This window comes from Schistosoma mansoni, assembly GCF_000237925.1.
Source record: "Schistosoma mansoni, WGS project CABG00000000 data, chromosome 1 unplaced supercontig 0034, strain Puerto Rico, whole genome shotgun sequence".
Taxonomy (NCBI): Eukaryota; Metazoa; Platyhelminthes; class Trematoda; order Strigeidida; family Schistosomatidae; genus Schistosoma; species Schistosoma mansoni.
The window spans coordinates 1,378,544-1,396,168 of NW_017385988.1; the positions used below are offsets into that span (position 1 = coordinate 1,378,544).

The 17,625-nt window shown below is 34.5% G+C and overlaps 1 protein-coding gene across 1 annotated transcript in view; it reads left to right on the plus strand.

Annotated features, from left to right (window-relative positions):
- Smp_211150 (ATP-dependent RNA helicase, putative) overlaps positions 1–17,625 on the plus strand; it is a gene marked incomplete at its 3' end in the record, with an annotated part of 57,599 nt that overhangs the window by 28,244 nt on the left and 11,730 nt on the right. The window contains exons 7-12 of the mRNA XM_018791884.1: positions 1,515–1,699; positions 5,301–5,432; positions 13,192–13,288; positions 13,954–13,965; positions 15,642–15,806; positions 16,557–16,747. Coding sequence (XP_018644990.1) covers positions 1,515–1,699; positions 5,301–5,432; positions 13,192–13,288; positions 13,954–13,965; positions 15,642–15,806; positions 16,557–16,747 — 782 coding nt within the window. The remainder of the gene's footprint in view (positions 1–1,514; positions 1,700–5,300; positions 5,433–13,191; positions 13,289–13,953; positions 13,966–15,641; positions 15,807–16,556; positions 16,748–17,625) is intronic.

Sequence of the window (17,625 nt, forward strand, 5' to 3'; positions counted from 1 at the left end):
TTCCTAATTTCCTCTTCAACTGGAAGCTGGTTTGTCCTCTCCCATAACATGCTGTTGCTGATAGTATCCTGTCAGTGAATGTTGAGTATTTTGCGTATAAAATTTATGAATACTTCAATAAGTAAAGAGACAGCGGTTTATTATAACTAGTTTGTTTGTTTATTATTTTCATGAGATTGAGATACAAGGCACTAGGCAAAGAATAAAAGCCTATTGTTAATACTATGGATTTTCATCAACTAACATGTGTAACGCATATCCAAAGACTGACTTTGTCGGTGTGCAATACTGGTTACTTTGGGATTAGATTGCAATAGAACTAAAAGTGAATAAAAATAATATATTTTAATAGTTGAATTTATGAGTCAATTTAAATTAGACCAACATTGAGAACCTGGAAGCATTGGATGGTTGTTTCGCCCTCATTAGTGCGCACCCACGACTCCGCACGTGGAACTCGAACCCAAGGACTTCTGACGTTTCATGACTCATTGCAGATCAATTCTCAAGAGATTTATTTTTATTTATTCTCTGAAGAAGTGGATTACACTGCTCAGTGGAATATTACAAGGATAGTGTTTTTCCTATTAACGACCTACCCAATGTTCAATTTATTTGGAATTAGTCCATATAGTAATTAACTATTGGATTGATTTTTTTGTGAATGAGCAATCCATACGATAATCGTAATTTCAGTGTGAGTAAGATTCTAGGTGATTTAACTCAAAATCTCTCACTGTCGTGCAGATGTATTCATTTTTTATTTTTTGTTTCTCTTCGAAACATGTTGCTTCTTATTCTTAATAGTCCTTCCAGTCGTATTACTATTCACCTTGTTACCTTTATCTCGTTGTGTTGATTTAATGCAACAATTTCAACCAATGCGCATATCTATTGCTTTCTCTTTTCTCGACTGAATAGTATTACTGATAATTGTTTCTGGAATGACTGAATAGGTAAGTTGTGTGTAGGACCCCATCTCATATTTCAACAGAACTTTCTTCGAACTTTAAAACCTTTTATACCCACTGTTATAAATAACGCGGTCATTTTTTATGCTGAACAAACTGAATAATCAAGAACTCTCCTAGTGAATAACCCAGATGCAGTTGACACTGTTAAAAATTAACCGGCTCACTGAGTAATGGCTAATCTCAACATTGTCTAATCCTTCATTGTTCACCGGATCTTATCTATCGAATTGATCTCACAGGAGATAACACTTCTATTATGATTTCAAGTGCGTTTTATTGACCGTCGTCTAACTAGCACAAAACCTAGACCCATGCAAACTTCCTAACCACCTCCAATCACGTAAAATAATTTTTTATGATCACTTGAGTCCGTGTACTTATTAGACACATTACTTAATTAACTACATGCTTTTCGCATAGTATTTTATTGATCTTTTTCTTTTTTCGCATATTTCTTACCAATTACCCATATTGACACACAAAATTTTTGCTTTTTTTGTCTTCCTTTTACTGTATCTACCGATGTATATTTTTCTTCAGGTTGTTTATTCCCTGGTGATATTCTCCTAGAAATCAATGGTTTACGCGTTCATACATTAGAACAAGTATTTTCTCAAATTCAACAAACATCTAGTTTAATTGATTGTAAACTATTAGTACAAGCACCTAAAGAAGGCATACTACGCTCTAGTATTCAGTGTTCCAATTCGAATTCAAAGACTAAAGTATGTCATTCATGAATTGGTTTTTAAGTATTATGATCTTTCTTTCTTTTACTAATTAAATTATTTTTATATATAATGTATTTGTAATTGTCTCGCTTTTTTTTATTTATTATCTTATTTTAATGATCATAAATAGTGGTCACGAAGTGACCTTAGTTAGAAAGCAACTAAGAACCAGTAAGCGTTGAACAGCTTTTTTGTCCTAATATAAGACTTCTCAACAGTACGCATCCACGATCTTGCAAAAGATGGGATTCACTACCTTCAGTCCTTGAGATGGGCGTATTTCATTTTCAGACCACCAAGAAGGCATCTACTGGTTTACATTTTTAACTCAGTAAATTTGTTATGTTGAACAATAATTTTCTAGTCTCATTGGATGACGATTTTCCTGTATTTCACATAATGGGACTGCACTGGTCACAAATTTTCACTTTAATTCCAAGAACTACCTTTTGAAATTAATTGCCATTGAACACATGATATTTATCTTTATTGGAGGTTTATTTCATAGTTTACATTACCAACTGTTAAATATAATACCGCTCGGTAGCTAAGTATAAGTTGGGATGCTTTGGTTTTGAGAAGTCTGTGCATTTGAGTTTAGTGTTAAGCTAATCAGCTTCCAACTTGTTCCCAAGGTCCTTGTTTTTAGTAGCTTGATTATAATACCTATCGCACTCACAAAATCATTTTGGCCGACAGGTGAGTACATAAACTTGTAGTTCGTAAACATCTTTTTTAAAAATAATAATATGTAAATGACTAACTAGTTTATTTATCCCAACCATTTGCAGAACGATTTAGTAATTCCTATGAATCATTGTCGTTTGATATTATCATCTGTATGTCTTATCATTTTTTTAACTGACGTGTATGGCTACTATTATGGAGACTTAAAAACTGTACATTAAAATCCTCCTAGTCTCTTAAAATAGCTCATCTTACATTATATCCGTGTTTTTTAAAGTTTGTACTATTCTGGGCTTCATCAACCAGAGTTTCAATTGCGTAAATCATAGAAACACATAACATTTCCCAGATTTGTAGACAATATCCTAAATCAGTGGTTCCTCTATTTCTGTTTATTAAGACCTCGAGTGTTAGTTTATAGGATTTAGGAAGGAAATACTACGTAACGGAATCGATAAATGCCATTTGTCCTTCCGAATTAACCAATTATCTTATCCACAGCCGCCTTACCTTCCGTGTTAGCCAGTCTCCAACTATTTTCTAAAATAAATTGGAATCATCTATGCAGTACTCTTTAGACTGTTCATTACACTATGTATTACTTATATCGTGTGACTGTAGTATGAAGAGATACCATCATGTTCTCTACTTGTCGTATCAGTTAGTATCTAGTCCAGTTGTATTCACAACAAAATATACATCAACATTCAATGACGTTGCAATGATGCACTTTCACTATAGTGTACAAATGTAAAACACAATTGTTTTATTCTTAAATCATAAACCATAGTTTAATCAGAAGTGCATCCATTCATTTTCAGTTTATTCAAACGATTCAATCTTAGAACTGTTGATTACATCTTGGTATTATATATTAATTCTTATATTCCACTAAATTAAGATACATTAATTTCTACGTCTTCTTTATTCATTTGCATTGTAAATCACTTTTCTAATTACATAATTAGCATAGAAGGAAAAACAGAATTAAGTAGTGGACTTGTAGATTTGTACATGATGTTTCTCCGTTATTTATTTATCATCGAGGCACTTTATCGAAATTGTTATTTCTTTTTTGAACTTGTGCATCTCACAATAGATAGAAAGAGCTGGACATATGTAATAATCACTTTTTAATTAAGCCTTAGCAGTTGAATATTCAGAATCAGAATCAATTTTACCGGAACAGTCTATTAGGCTGATGACCGATGCGCTGACAGCACTACATTTCAGTGAACTTGGTATACCGGTGAAAAGATAGAGTTGGTCTCAAAAATGTAATTGCGCCATGCATTTTGAACAATATGGTCACACGTTTACTTGTCAAGCCATTTTTCATGAAAATTAATCAAGGCCAATTTAGTAAAAATAATATGGTATTGGAAAAAGTAGGAAATTATCACACTGCTGTAGACCATAAAATGGCTTAAAGATTACCAAGGAAAACTCAAGGTTACGATAAATTCTTTCTGGACACATAAAGGGTGTTTGAATTTGCGAATAGTCAGTCCTCTCTATAAACCTGAGTATTCGTCTTCGACAACGTTTTAAAAACTGTATTGATGTAAATTCAATACCCTGTTTCTATTATATATTTCGCTATTGATGAAAGTGGTTTTCTAATTCCGACATTTGTGGTAGGATTTGGCACTAATTGGTTCTGAAGCCGTCTAGACACATGTTTCATAACCCGTGATTCATCAATTCCGTCTCCTAATTGTGCTTTCAAATTGCTAAAGGAGACTTTAAGAGATTGTATAAACTGGATAAATATCCTCCACCTATCCAATAATACTTTGACACTATGCCACTTATGACTCTGGTAAGTTGCACTTTAGTATAGCTTATATTCAAAGTAACATGTGTTATTATTCAAGTAGACAGTACCAGAGAACAAAACTTCATCAAAATCATCCACCTGAGCTACAAATCACCATTTTTGAATCGTATTGTGATAAAATGAAAATCTTTGTGATCTATGAATGGATTCTGTCAATTTTGTGCAATATAATTCGCTGAGCTTCTTAATATAGTAGTATCTTAGTCCTTTCTTACATCTAGAAACTATTTTGTAAAAGTATCCCGACTACATAGTGGTAAGACTTTTTTATTAAATTATTGACTAGACAGCGGAAATTATGACGTTCGTTATATCCTTTTTGGATGTACCTGCATCTCAGTGTTAATGTTTACACTGAAAACTGAACCCAGTACCTTTCTATTTAATCGCCAACATATTATTTACCAAGCTGATTGGCTCATTCAGTTAATTTGTTTTCAAGCCAAAGGTATTGCGTTCAAGTGTGAACATCAAAAATGACCTGCAGATACATGCAGCTGATGAATCCCTAATAAAACGAATTCCCTGTCCTGGATTTCACTGCTTGCTACCATCTAACTTTAATAATAAAAAAATCATGATTAAATGAAAATATTGTGAAATTCCTTTCATCTTCATCATCATCCAAATATGCCAAAAGAGACTTATCAATTGCAGTATTTATTATCTATTTTATCATGGTATCAGTTATTCCCGGAGTAGTTAGTAGACTAAAAATTTCAGTCACATTGTTAATCAGCTTTTTCTCACTACGAAAAATGAAAAATAATATTTCTAAATGGAAATGAAAATCTCTGTAAATTGTTTAAACTTATTTAATCTCATGTTTGTACAAATATATCGTAATTTCGCATAATTTGTCTTTACTTTGTCGAATTCCTTAAACGATGATATTATGTGCTCCTGCCTCAAGTTCTCCTTGTAAAAGTTTGTTCTAATCTCCACTTATTCATCACTTCATTATCATGTTTGAATCAGAAGTGAAATTGAAGATCCCCCTTTCTTACTGTAATGATTGCTTTAATTTATTTCTCTCCTCGGGTCTATTTATCTGTTTCTTCAATTTAGCGTTATGTTCGATGCTTATTCGACTATGATGCGACAAAAGACAGTCTTCTACCCACTGGTGATGTTGGCCTGTCCTTTAAATCTGGAGATGTTTTGGAGCTAGTAAATGATCAGGATCCTAATTGGTGGCAGGTATGTTTATAGATGAAAAATGGTGGCTTTTTCACACTATGTTAATATTTTGTGGTTGATGTTAGTCAACAGGAAAACGTAGTTCTGTATTTCTTACCATTTAGCACTCGCTTGTATATTTACTTACTTATACTTGTTACCCATCGTGAAGTAGCATAAGGCACCCACCAGCACTCTCCATCCAACTCTGTCCTGGGCAATCCTTTCCAGTTAACATTCATCCTTTCCATATCTGCTTCTATTTCCCGACGTAGTGTGTTCTTTGGCCTTCCACTTTTCCGCTTCCGTTCCGGATTCCAAGTTACGGCTTGCCTCGTGATGCAGTTTGATGATTTCCTTAATGTACATCTTATCCACTTCCATCGTCTTTTCCTAATTTCCTCTTCATCTGAAAGCTGGTTCGTCCTCTTCCACAGTAAGCTATTGCTAACGGTGTCCGACCAACGGACACTGAGTATCTTGTAAACAATTGTTTATAAACACCTGTACTTTTTCGATGATGATACCGATCCTCATTGGGAATGTGTCTGTCAGCTGTCGTCCATGCACAACTCTGCACTGTAGCCTGCCGTAAGAATTCCGTGTGATGTTGACGATTTTCTCAGGTACATGATAGTGTCGAAGAAGTTTCCTTAGTGTTCTCCTATCCGCACTATCAAATGTTTTCTTATAGTCAATAAAGTTGATGTATAGTGACGAGCTCCACTCAACTGATTGTTTCATAATGATCCGTAGTGTCGCAATTTGGTCTGCACAACCGATCCTGCGAAAACTAGCCTGTTGATCTCGAAGTCGGGTGGCTACTGCGTCTTTCATCCGGTTCAGCAACACTGTGTTGAAAACTTTTCCGGGTACTGACACATTTGCTCAGATCTCCTTTGTTTGGTATCTTGGTGAGGTATCTTTCTTTCCAGTCCATCGGCACTTATTCTTCCTCCCAAATCTTGCATAGAAGGTGAAGCATGTTTGCAGTTACTTTTACGTATGACTTCAGTGCTTCAGCTGGTATATTGTCAGGTCCTGCTACTTCCCAATTCTTGATTTGTCTTATGGCCATCTTGATTTCTTCAATACTTGGTGGATTGACATCGATAGGAAGGCTTTTATGTGTTGCTTCAATATCCGGTGGATTCGATGGAGATGGTCTATTCAGCAGTTCCTCGAATTATTCTACTCATCTTTTCCTCTGTTTTTGAATCTCCGTGATTGTCTTTCCTTTTTTGTCCTCGACTGATATCTCCGGTTCGCTATATCTCCATGCTAGCTTCTTCGTCGTATTATATAGTTGTTTCATATTCCCTTTTCTTGCATCTTTTTCCACCGATTACCGCGACGCGCTGTGCTGACTAGTATTGGCGATGTTTGGAAGAGAGTTAGGGGTGGCCAAACCAAAACATGGCATCAGTGCTTGAAGTCACTAACTTCTAGTCTGAGCCATGTTGGTGGATGCAGACTACCTGGTTGGGGTCCGCGTGACTAACGTAACCAATGGTTGGAGACTCTGTGTGACATGGCTCAGAATCGATCACAATGGCGTAGGTGTATACACTTTTTATCTTCCCTTAAACCTTGAGATTAAAAATACTTCATTACTTTCTTCCTTCCTATACTATAACTTTAGATACAACCTTTTTTTTTATATTAACACCACTAAATTAACTACTTCTATGAATCCGGTGTTGATCTTGTTGTGCTAACGAGGTATGGAAATTTGGACTGATGCATATGTGTGCCTGGTCGTACCCTGTAGCTGACTAGCTAACCCTATACTCAACCCTCCTTCTTTGTATGGGCTTTGGACCGGCAGTAACTCTAGAAGAGCTACAGGTGGAGTGACTCTGAAGCTTGGCAAGGTGGATATGAATCGTACAGGGAACATGAGTTCTTTCCGAATTGCAGGTAGGCCATTCTGTAACTAGTATCAATCATCGGGAACCCTGCTGGTCTTGTTAAACACGTGCAACAACCTAACATTAATATATTGAAGTTTGTTTTATAATGTGAAATGAAATCAATTGGAGAGTTGTTGATTTAAAAAAAAGTCAGAACTGGATTTCCTTTCGGGGCGTATGGAAAACATATCAAATCGTACTTAGAGACGCTTTAAACCTCATGGCAAATGCTAATCTAATTTAATACGTTTTTATACTAAAATTCGATCGTTACTGTTTATATGTTAGGATTACTGATACTATTGAGCTGATCAAACAGAAACAGTTGAATCAGTGTTTATACCTTCAACTCAATGTTGAAAATTCAAATATTTATGACCTACGAGTCTGGAGAATGGGTGTACATTGCAGTAATTGAATTCATGAGTCCATCCAAGGTTCAAGTCCCGCTTTCGGGATCGTGGATACTCACTACTGAAGAATCCCATCTTAGGACGAAACGTCCGTCCAGTGATCACAGGTTTTCAATAGTATTCTAGCTTAGACTGATTCATGAATTCAACTATTAAAATTACTACAATCTCCACAAATCCTCATATTGAATTGTATGAGTTACAACTTCTTCACAGATATAAGGTCACATGAATTCATCTCAAAACTAATCCCTAATCACCAGCGTTATATCCTCTTGTTATTATTTTTGTTTTTGTTTTTGGAAGCGTTATTATATTGTTTGGAAGAATGGATTTTTCTTTGACAAAACTATTAATAGCTATTTGACTTTATGTCGTCACACTATATGATCGATAATATGTATATTATGTAATCACTTAAAGCTAGCTTAACTTTTCATTTCACAAATATTTCGGCGATTCTCTAAATATTTTAGTTAATTGATCGAAATATCACTTTAGAAATGCGGTTTTATGGCGATAGTATTAATAAGATTGGTTGTAAAAGTAAGCTTGCCTACTCATAAGTATTCTATGTAAGTGTTACAGATGATTTAGTCTGTAAAGTTACATTGTGTCTATTATTCTAAGTGCATGGATAACACTTTTAATATGCGTTCATGTCACTACAAATCAACTTGATTCCTAGGATTCGGTCAACACTAAGGACTTGACAAATATGACTTTCGCAACCACTCAGTTACTCATCAATTATAAATATATCAGTCCTATAGAGGAGGTCAGTAACATCCCGAATAGCTCATTAGTAGATTCAGAGTACGGTAACTCTGAAGCTTGATGGCGCGGGTGCGAATTCAACAGAGTGTATCAGTTACCTAAAAATCGAAGATACGCTTTACTGATTAATACCAACTAGCAAGGAAACTAAGTCATACAAGGTTTATTGATGATTACCTCCAACTACCTAACGTACGGTTAAGTAGTTTGGGATCATGGAGCTTAAATTGACATATTTCATTCGTCCTCTAAATTTCACGGTTCTTTGATTCTGATGACGTCACTTCTATAGTATGCTTACATTGAATTTTAACATGTGTCATTTTCGATTTATCTCTGAATGAATCGATATTTTCGATTGTGAGGAGCAGTGGGGAGAGATAGGTAACGGCGAAAATCTCAAAACGATATGAATATAGAATATAGTAGGTCTGCACTATTTACAGATGATATATCGAAATAGTTGAAAATCGGATGACTAATAACTGTGTAAAGCGTTATTATTATTAGTACTAGTTGTTCTTTTTCTGAACATGACATTCGGAAACTTAATAATTACTTACTTATGTCTATTACCCCACGTGGAGCATGGGCCGCCGACCATGATGGCGATTTTTCCTGGTTAGCGTATTTTACCAAGGCCGTTTATGAACTGGGGTTGCTAACCCATCCCTAACCCTCCTCTTTTATTCTAGCTTGGGATCGACAATAACCCTAGAAGGTTTCTAGGCGGAGTATAATTTAAAGGTACCTATGTATAATTCACATATATCTGAAAACATTGTTACAGTTACTCGTAAATCCGAATATAGTACGTGATATAATTTGTTGCTATCGTCACAAGCTCACATAGTTTAATAAAATATACATTTAACGGAGAAGGGAGAAATGTGTGATCCGCAATAGTAAGATTTTCGACCTGTTGCATTCTCTTAAAGGAATGTTTTAATCATCGCATAGCTTTCATTGTCCCATCCGGTCACGGGAAAACACTAGGTCGTCAAGTAAAGTTTTGGATTAACCTTGACTTTAAATGAATGGGATTCGAGTGGGAGTACACATAAACCTTAAGAAAACAGTACAGTAAATTTTTATCACAAAAGTTTTTCAATATCGTGAAAGTTGACATTTCGACATTTGGTCAAAAAAGGAACACATATGTATGATTTGCAACAATGAAATAATACTCATCGAGTAGTTACTTTACGTAGAAAATATATTATACATTAATGACGAAATAATACTGAGTAATTGAAATAAAAAGGATTATATAAATCGGAATAATTATTTGGAAAATCAAACAGTTGCTACATTGCCATCCAGTGCTTCCAGGTTTTCAATTGTGATCTAACATTGATCGATTCATGTTCTCAATCAAAACTCAACAGTCTTCACAACCCTATACTGATAAATAAGTGGCTAGACTATCATTTATAGACGAACCAATCGGATTTAAGATATCAGGTCATGAATTTTGGCGCGAAATTCATTCACTCATTTGGCTGAATACCATTTTGGCATTATAGCTGATGTCAATTCATGATGAAAACAATAAATCTAATTCATAACATTCAATTGTAAATCTTTATTCTTCACACTAGTATATAATCCTCATTTAACTTTGATAAGTAGGTGAATATTCCAAGGTCATTTTAGTGTTGCTCAAAGGTTGTCCATAAATTATAGTCCTTACTATAATAGTTGTTGTCAATTGTCCAATAAACGTCCTTATTTTGAGACAATTTTTTTTGTTTTAACAAAATATAAACAATCAACTTTAGTTTCATAATTCTCGAATTCGGTCTTAATGAATCTATTTATTTATAATGATCGATGTGTGCACATTGATTATTACGAACAACACATACACATTTTACCGATAGAATAACAACAACAACAGTGAATAATCAAATATAGGCTCATATCAGAAACAGAACTTCCATTCACGTTATTCTCATGTGTTTAGAAACCTTGTCACTCACTTCCCTCCACCTCTCTCTCCAAAGTGTAATGCATATACACATATACACACCATAGATTATTCATTATTCACAGGTGTTTGTGACATTGATCCATGGTTTGACATTTATATAAATTAAATCTTATATTGTTGCTATGATTATTGCCATAATCATATGTTTCCTTTTGCTATTAAAATCTATTATGAAATCGTCAATTTAATTAGCTGATTATCGTATTGTAGTCACATGATTCGATGATGAGTTGCTGGGTTTCTTTTTGAAATATTCTCGCTTACATACATACATACATAGTTTGCGCGTATCATTCAAAAAGCTGATGACTAATCAGTATGTTTCAAGTAGCGTGCCACACACACACACACACTTTAGCTGATCACACACAACAACAGGGCAATATATATTTTCAAATGCACCATAAATATGAAACAGGAGTATTAAGCGGGTTGTGTGTGACGCGCTACTTGAAATATAGTGATTAGTCATCAGCTTTTTTGAATGATGCGCGCAAACTATGTATAAATAGCAATAGTATGTATGGTGGTAAAAAATTTTTGTTAAAAAGAAAAAGTCAGTATGGGTTGTGGAGATTGTTAGTTTTTTGATTGAGATCACGAATCGATTAATGTTAAAATAGTATTGAAAACTTAGAAGCACTGGACTGCCGTTTTGTCCTAGTATAAGACTCCTCAGTAGTACGCATCCGAAGTCCCGAACCCAGGACCTTCGGTTTCGTATGTTGACGCTAGACCATTGAGCTGGCCGGCATCCAACGGTATTAATGTCTAATTATCTCATTGATGTTCATATATCTGTTTATTTTATCATGTTAAGCGATTACCTAATCATTTCTTGATTTCATTATCTTGACATAACTTCTGAATTACCACTTTCTAACATCTAAGTACACATCGATCTTAACTATATAAAAACTTTCGTCTAAACAAGAGCGAATAGTTTCACAGTATTTGGGGCGCCGAGTTGATGTAAGACATTAAATAGGAAGAATATATTTGTAAAATCTCAGCGAATGAATTTGAAGGAAACAGATTATATTTCCTTAGAAAAGCTTGAACCAGATTGCCAGGCGAAACGTTGGATTTACTTCAAATTCATTCGCTGAGATTTTACAAATATATTCTTAACTATGTTTATTCCTACACTTTGTATCCCTATTCTTATGATTATTATGATTTTGGTTACGTTTCGAACATTTATCTAAACTTCACAAACTAAAGTATGTCAAACATTCGTCGATAGTCAAACTATTAATCGTAGTTCCAGACTGTATTCAGCTGATGAGAAACTGTGAGATGGGAAGATGGATTCATTTTATTCTGCAAACCTCGTTGTTCAAATTTATCAAGGGATCTGGTTGTATGATATGATAATGGTCACAATACTAGTTATCAAAAGAAATCCACGTAAATATCGTCGTTATAGTTTGTTAGGATTCGAGTTTTGCATGTGTATGTGTTTTTAGGACATAGGGAAGGTGGGTCTTGACTCATAAATTACAAAATTGATAAGCCATATTAATAATTAGAACAAAACAATATAAGCAAGCAAATATTGTTTTCAATTGGATCGTCGTTAGGCTTTACTCTGATGCACAGTAATATTTGTGTACGTAAGGTTATTAAATTAGTCAGGGCAGTTTATGGGTCAGTGATAACAACAAAATCGTTTGCAAAAGATAAAGATATTACAAATTTCTGATGAATACAAAGACTTTGATCGTTAGCTCGAAGCCCTATAGCTTCTGCTACATGTGAGAGATAAGATAGAAACATATAAGGAAAGGTGTTAGGTATACGATAGATTACTCTAAGTGATTTGTTCTTATCTACTACATGACCCTTATCGACCACATCTGATAGAATGAAGCTGTGTATTGTTTTAGTCATAACCTTTCCCAACCTTGAAGGAAAGTGTCCGCTTACTGATTGGCTCAGTTATATGAATAAAGTGAAGAAAACAAAATGTTTTAAAATCGAGTTTAATAATATCAACAAAAGTAATGTACCTATGGAGATAGTATTTATCCTTGTAAACTGTGATCGACTATCGGTGTCCATGATAAGGAAATGAACTGAAAATTAATGATAATATACATACTTTTGATGAAAAAATTCCGATGTCTTTTACCTCTATTGAATTTCGATAAACGATTATATAAAAATCCTAAAAACTTCACTATAACTCTATTTGTCACGGTTGATACTGTTGAACGTTTGTTGGTTTTATGTTTAATAAATTGGATATCAGTTAACTTTGATTGATTGTAATCATTTCTTTACTTAACAACACATGACAACGTATGTTTTGATTGTATTAACAAGCAGTTTGAACCATCTATAAACAGATTAACTTTCCATCTAAATATAGACCAATCCTACTGAATTTCATCGTTAGTATGCGTTTGGGCTATCTTATTGTCAATATTTGGTCCTGAACTTCTATCAATCTTTGTTACAATATTTACATCTTGTGCAGATTACTTCAATAACCACTAACCACCTATTCGAGAAAACGTTTACACTTTCTAACACCATTCAGAATAATTGCCAATAATTTCATACAATTCTATACCCTAGCTTGTTTGTGTTAATGAGAATAAAAGTACTAGTCGAACTGTGATATGTATTCGGGATATAAAGTTTGATGCGTTGTCTTATGGTTTATTTTTTTTACAAAGGTACGTTCATTGAAAGAGCCCAACTCAAAAGCTCGTTTAATACCTTCACAAACACTGGAAGAACGTCGTCAAGCCTTCAATCAAGAAAAGCTTCAGGGTATGTCAGTAATTTCAGTCGTGTTTCCTGTAATGAAAACTTCATTTATTGACATGAATGCATCTGTCCATTATTTACTAAGATTTTGTTTGTTCGTAAATGATTTTTTCAGCGATAGATGTAGGATGCATTTTGATGGAATTTATTTTTCTTAGCTATTTAGTTTGGTCATCATCCATCCTAGATGATGAAATTCCACTAAGATATCCATCCACCTGTACTACCGCAATTTATGTTCATTTATCGTTTACTATTTAAATTTAGATACCCACTTATGTATCCCGTCTTGATTGACTGAGGGGATATAATAAAATAGTTTAATTATGATAATATTAAGAATGAGTGGTGAAATTATGCTATAATGACAACCTTGAGGATCTCTTTAATGATCCTTATTATTTAGTTTTCTCATGTTATTAAATTTATTTTGTCATGGAGCGCGGCGACTTTCTGATTGGAACACTTAACTTTCAAATACTAGATCACGGATTCGAACTTTGCTTCGTTCCACTACGGTTAGCATTACCTTAGTCTTCACATCTAAATAGTATGGTTCTTAGTCCCAAGGTACATTGATATATATATGGTTAGCTGAGTTGAATCGAATTTCTGTTTTAACATTCCCTTACAGTAACTTTTTTTTTGTTTTTCAAAAACATTTTTAGCAAATACTAGTCGTAAACCGTGGAAAAAAGTCAAAACGTTTTTCAGAGCTGCTGATGCATCAGGCAAGTTATATTTTTATGTTCACCCACCTACCTACGTTTAGGTAGGTGAACACGAATGAACGTCTACTTGAAATATAATATGATTAAGACTAGTTACTGACTTCTTTATTTATTATTTTATTTATTCAAACACAAACATTGGTACAAGGAGGCACCAAACAAATAGGCGCCACACAATTCATTTATTTGTGTGAGGGCTGTGATACTGCCCGGGTGCCCAAGTCAAAGCAGGTGGTTTTCTTAGGGGGCCACACCCCGAGCCTTCGACCTAAAGGTCTGATCCACAAGGCAGTGGAGCATCGTGAAGAGATGCAGTCCTATGGTAGCCGGTGACCAACAATTGGTTCGCACGCCATTTGTTCCTTCAGGATACTGGAGCCCATGTGCACCATTGGTTTGGAATCAGGGTTTTCCAACTCCCCTAGGTGGACGAGGAGTGTCCACCGACCCGGTTAAAGCGCCGGACATTCGCTTTTTGTCCTCTTAATTTCGTAAACAACACTCGCCACGAGAAGGCAATGAGTAGGAATTCCGTGGCAGTGGCCATGTGAGAGCATTTGGAGAGGGAGAGCTGACTCTCTCCACTCTCAGCCGTACCGGGGCGTTTGGGGGTATGCTGACCTCTTAACTCAAGGGTAGGGCAGAGAGAGAAGCTACGGAATCATGAATGAATAAGAGCTTAGTGGTTGATTCAAGATTCCTAATGTTTAATTTTTTTGTGAAAACTTTTGGCACTAAAAATATTTGTCAACTGTTGTCTAACTTTAAATGTACTGTTTTTCTCTTTAAATAAGTCGCATTTTACATAGAAGTTATTGTATGCATGACATTACGAAGCATATATAAGTCACGCGGTTTTTTCTAGGCTGATTTATTTACTAAAACTGGTTATTTCATGAACTGAATGTATAACAGGCTAGTAAGATGTTATCCTGATTGAAACATGAAAGTCCATTAAATATGCTGGTTAAATTCCAAAGTTGTGCACAAACCGTCGTCTGTGACTCAGTCGATCTCTAGTAGTGATTCTTTCAACTTATTATTATTATGTAATGCTCGTTAGTATGTATTCATCATTGGTTCATCTCAAAAATGTAATCTTTCTAAATGAACCCATTTATAAATAATCACTAAATAAATGAATACACAATGCATACCAATTTATTGATATGATCAAGTGAGCTCATGAAGAGGAAGTGAATACACTACAAAATTATCAGCATACAGAAAATCTTCTGAAGCGATTTTAGGTACCATTTATATACACTATAAAAGCCAAAGTATCTTGAACACTCACTACTCTGTATTACTCTAATTGGAACTGGAAGAATTTTCAATCGAGAGGAATCGATTTTAACTATTTAGTATTTATGACTAGGAAAAATTTTAAGTCATACAAGCAAAAGATCTTTGTTCCCATAACACATGAGTTTGTTTATAGGAAACTGTTGGGTAATCAAATCAAAGGTTGTAGCATACATACCATACATAGTACAGTGCTAGAACTAGACGCTCATGACTATACTCAGTAAAGACCAAATTAAAGAAGTCAAAATGACAAGTTGTAAATTTCTAATTTACTTATTATCATTTTCTTTGTATTTTTAATTATATACTATATAAAGGTTTACGTTTACGATCAGATATCTGGAGCTATGAAGAAGTTGTACCATGGCCACAGTCTAAAGTGCCTTGTCTTTTGCTTATTGGGCCAAATGGTGTTGGTCGACGGAATTTAAAAGTACTTCTTGCAAAATATGAACCGAAAAGGTTTGCATATCCTATGACAGGTATATATATACAATAATGATACATACACACGCGCACCTTATCTATATATAGTAATAAATTCCATTTACTCACTCAACTTCGATTATAGAATTTTTTCAGTCAGATTTTGCTCTTATATATGAAACATGTAAGCACCCTTACATACGTGGGTGGATGAACAACACACTTGCTCACAATAATAAGCCATTTCTACTTTAACCTCATCCCGCGTCATGTGACTTAGTGAAATTATATGTCCTGTTTAATTAATCTCAGCCGTTTAATACAGACATCATCTGTCTCTGAAGATTGAGACAGTAAATTACCCATGACGTTTGTTACGAAATGATGACTGAATGGAGACACTAGTTTAAAATACGCGAATCCTGTAATGTTATTCACTAATCTATGCAAACAATCGCTGAATCAACAGAAAATCCTGAAACTATGTTTTATAGAAATTTTCCCTCATCAATACTACACATGAAGTTCAAATCTAATCTCATAGTCGAAGACATTCCACATGTTTCTGCCAACTGCACCCAATAATCTAACACCATTGTATTGTGCATGCGATTTCAAATCGCTTAAATTAGTGATGTATACAATATGATCACTAGTAAAGACTACTGGATAAGTATACCATTAATTTCCACTTAGTAATGAACCACCGTTAAGTTTGCCTTATAGATAAATAGTTCAACGAAAGTTATTCTTCGTCATAATTACTAATTGTTTTTGTGTGGTTTTTCATTCATTTGTCTATGTAGATACTACAGACTCAACATTACCGACTAATTTATTTAAAGTTTTATCTAAAGATCAAATGGAGTCTGACGTGAAATCTGGTGCCTATGTTGAATGGGGTAAAGTTAATGGTCATTACTATGGAATTCGTTTTTCTGAATTACGTAAAATTATAGCTAATGGACGAACTGCTGTATTAGATTGTCAGCCCCAAGTAAGTCTATGTATATTCCTTTATGTTTTATCTTCTAGTAGAAAATTTCATTTTACTATATCGGAATTTTCTTATAGGTAGTGGTGGTGGAGGCGATGGTGGTTGTATATGATCGATCGTCAGATGATGGATAGTTATTCATGAAGAGTTGATTAATCTTTCATCGTTTTATGGAAATAAATAATTTATGAATATTGTTGAGTTTTGTAGCGTTACATCGCAGATTGCTTGTAGACAACCCATTGAAAATCGTGATGTACTGAACAACTGTCTTGTTTTAATACAGGACTTCTCAGCAATGCACGTTCATTCCACGAGCAGGAGGGACCTACCAAGTTCTCTCAACGCGCGCACTTAACCTTCAGACCACTGAGTTGGCATCCAGTAATTTACATTTCTAACTTTATTCCTTTCACGGGACTGTGTAACTATCATCCGATACCACTGATAGATAACCGCTTCACTTTTAATATGGTTGTTTAGCTTTTTTTCAGAGTTTGGAATCAGCGTATATCAACGACGGTAGCCTTACAAAATAAAATTATAATCACTTGCGTTATAGCAATTAGTATTCAGTACTTCTGTAAATCTTTTATTGATTTAATTCGACTGCACTATACTTTTGATTGAACGTAATTCATTCACCATTTGTAGTATTTATGTACTCGGTTTTGAGTCACAATGTTTGCATGTGAACTGGTAATACTTTTTCGTCTAGGTTGATCAAATTGAAGTAGGCATAGTTGGTTTTAAACCCACAACCTGCTATCTTAGATTTTAGCAGTATGAGAGGGATTGTAAAGATTTTCAAATTGTATAGTTCACATTACAACACAGGTCGCAAGTCCATACTCCTATGGAGTTTCGTGCCAGAATGA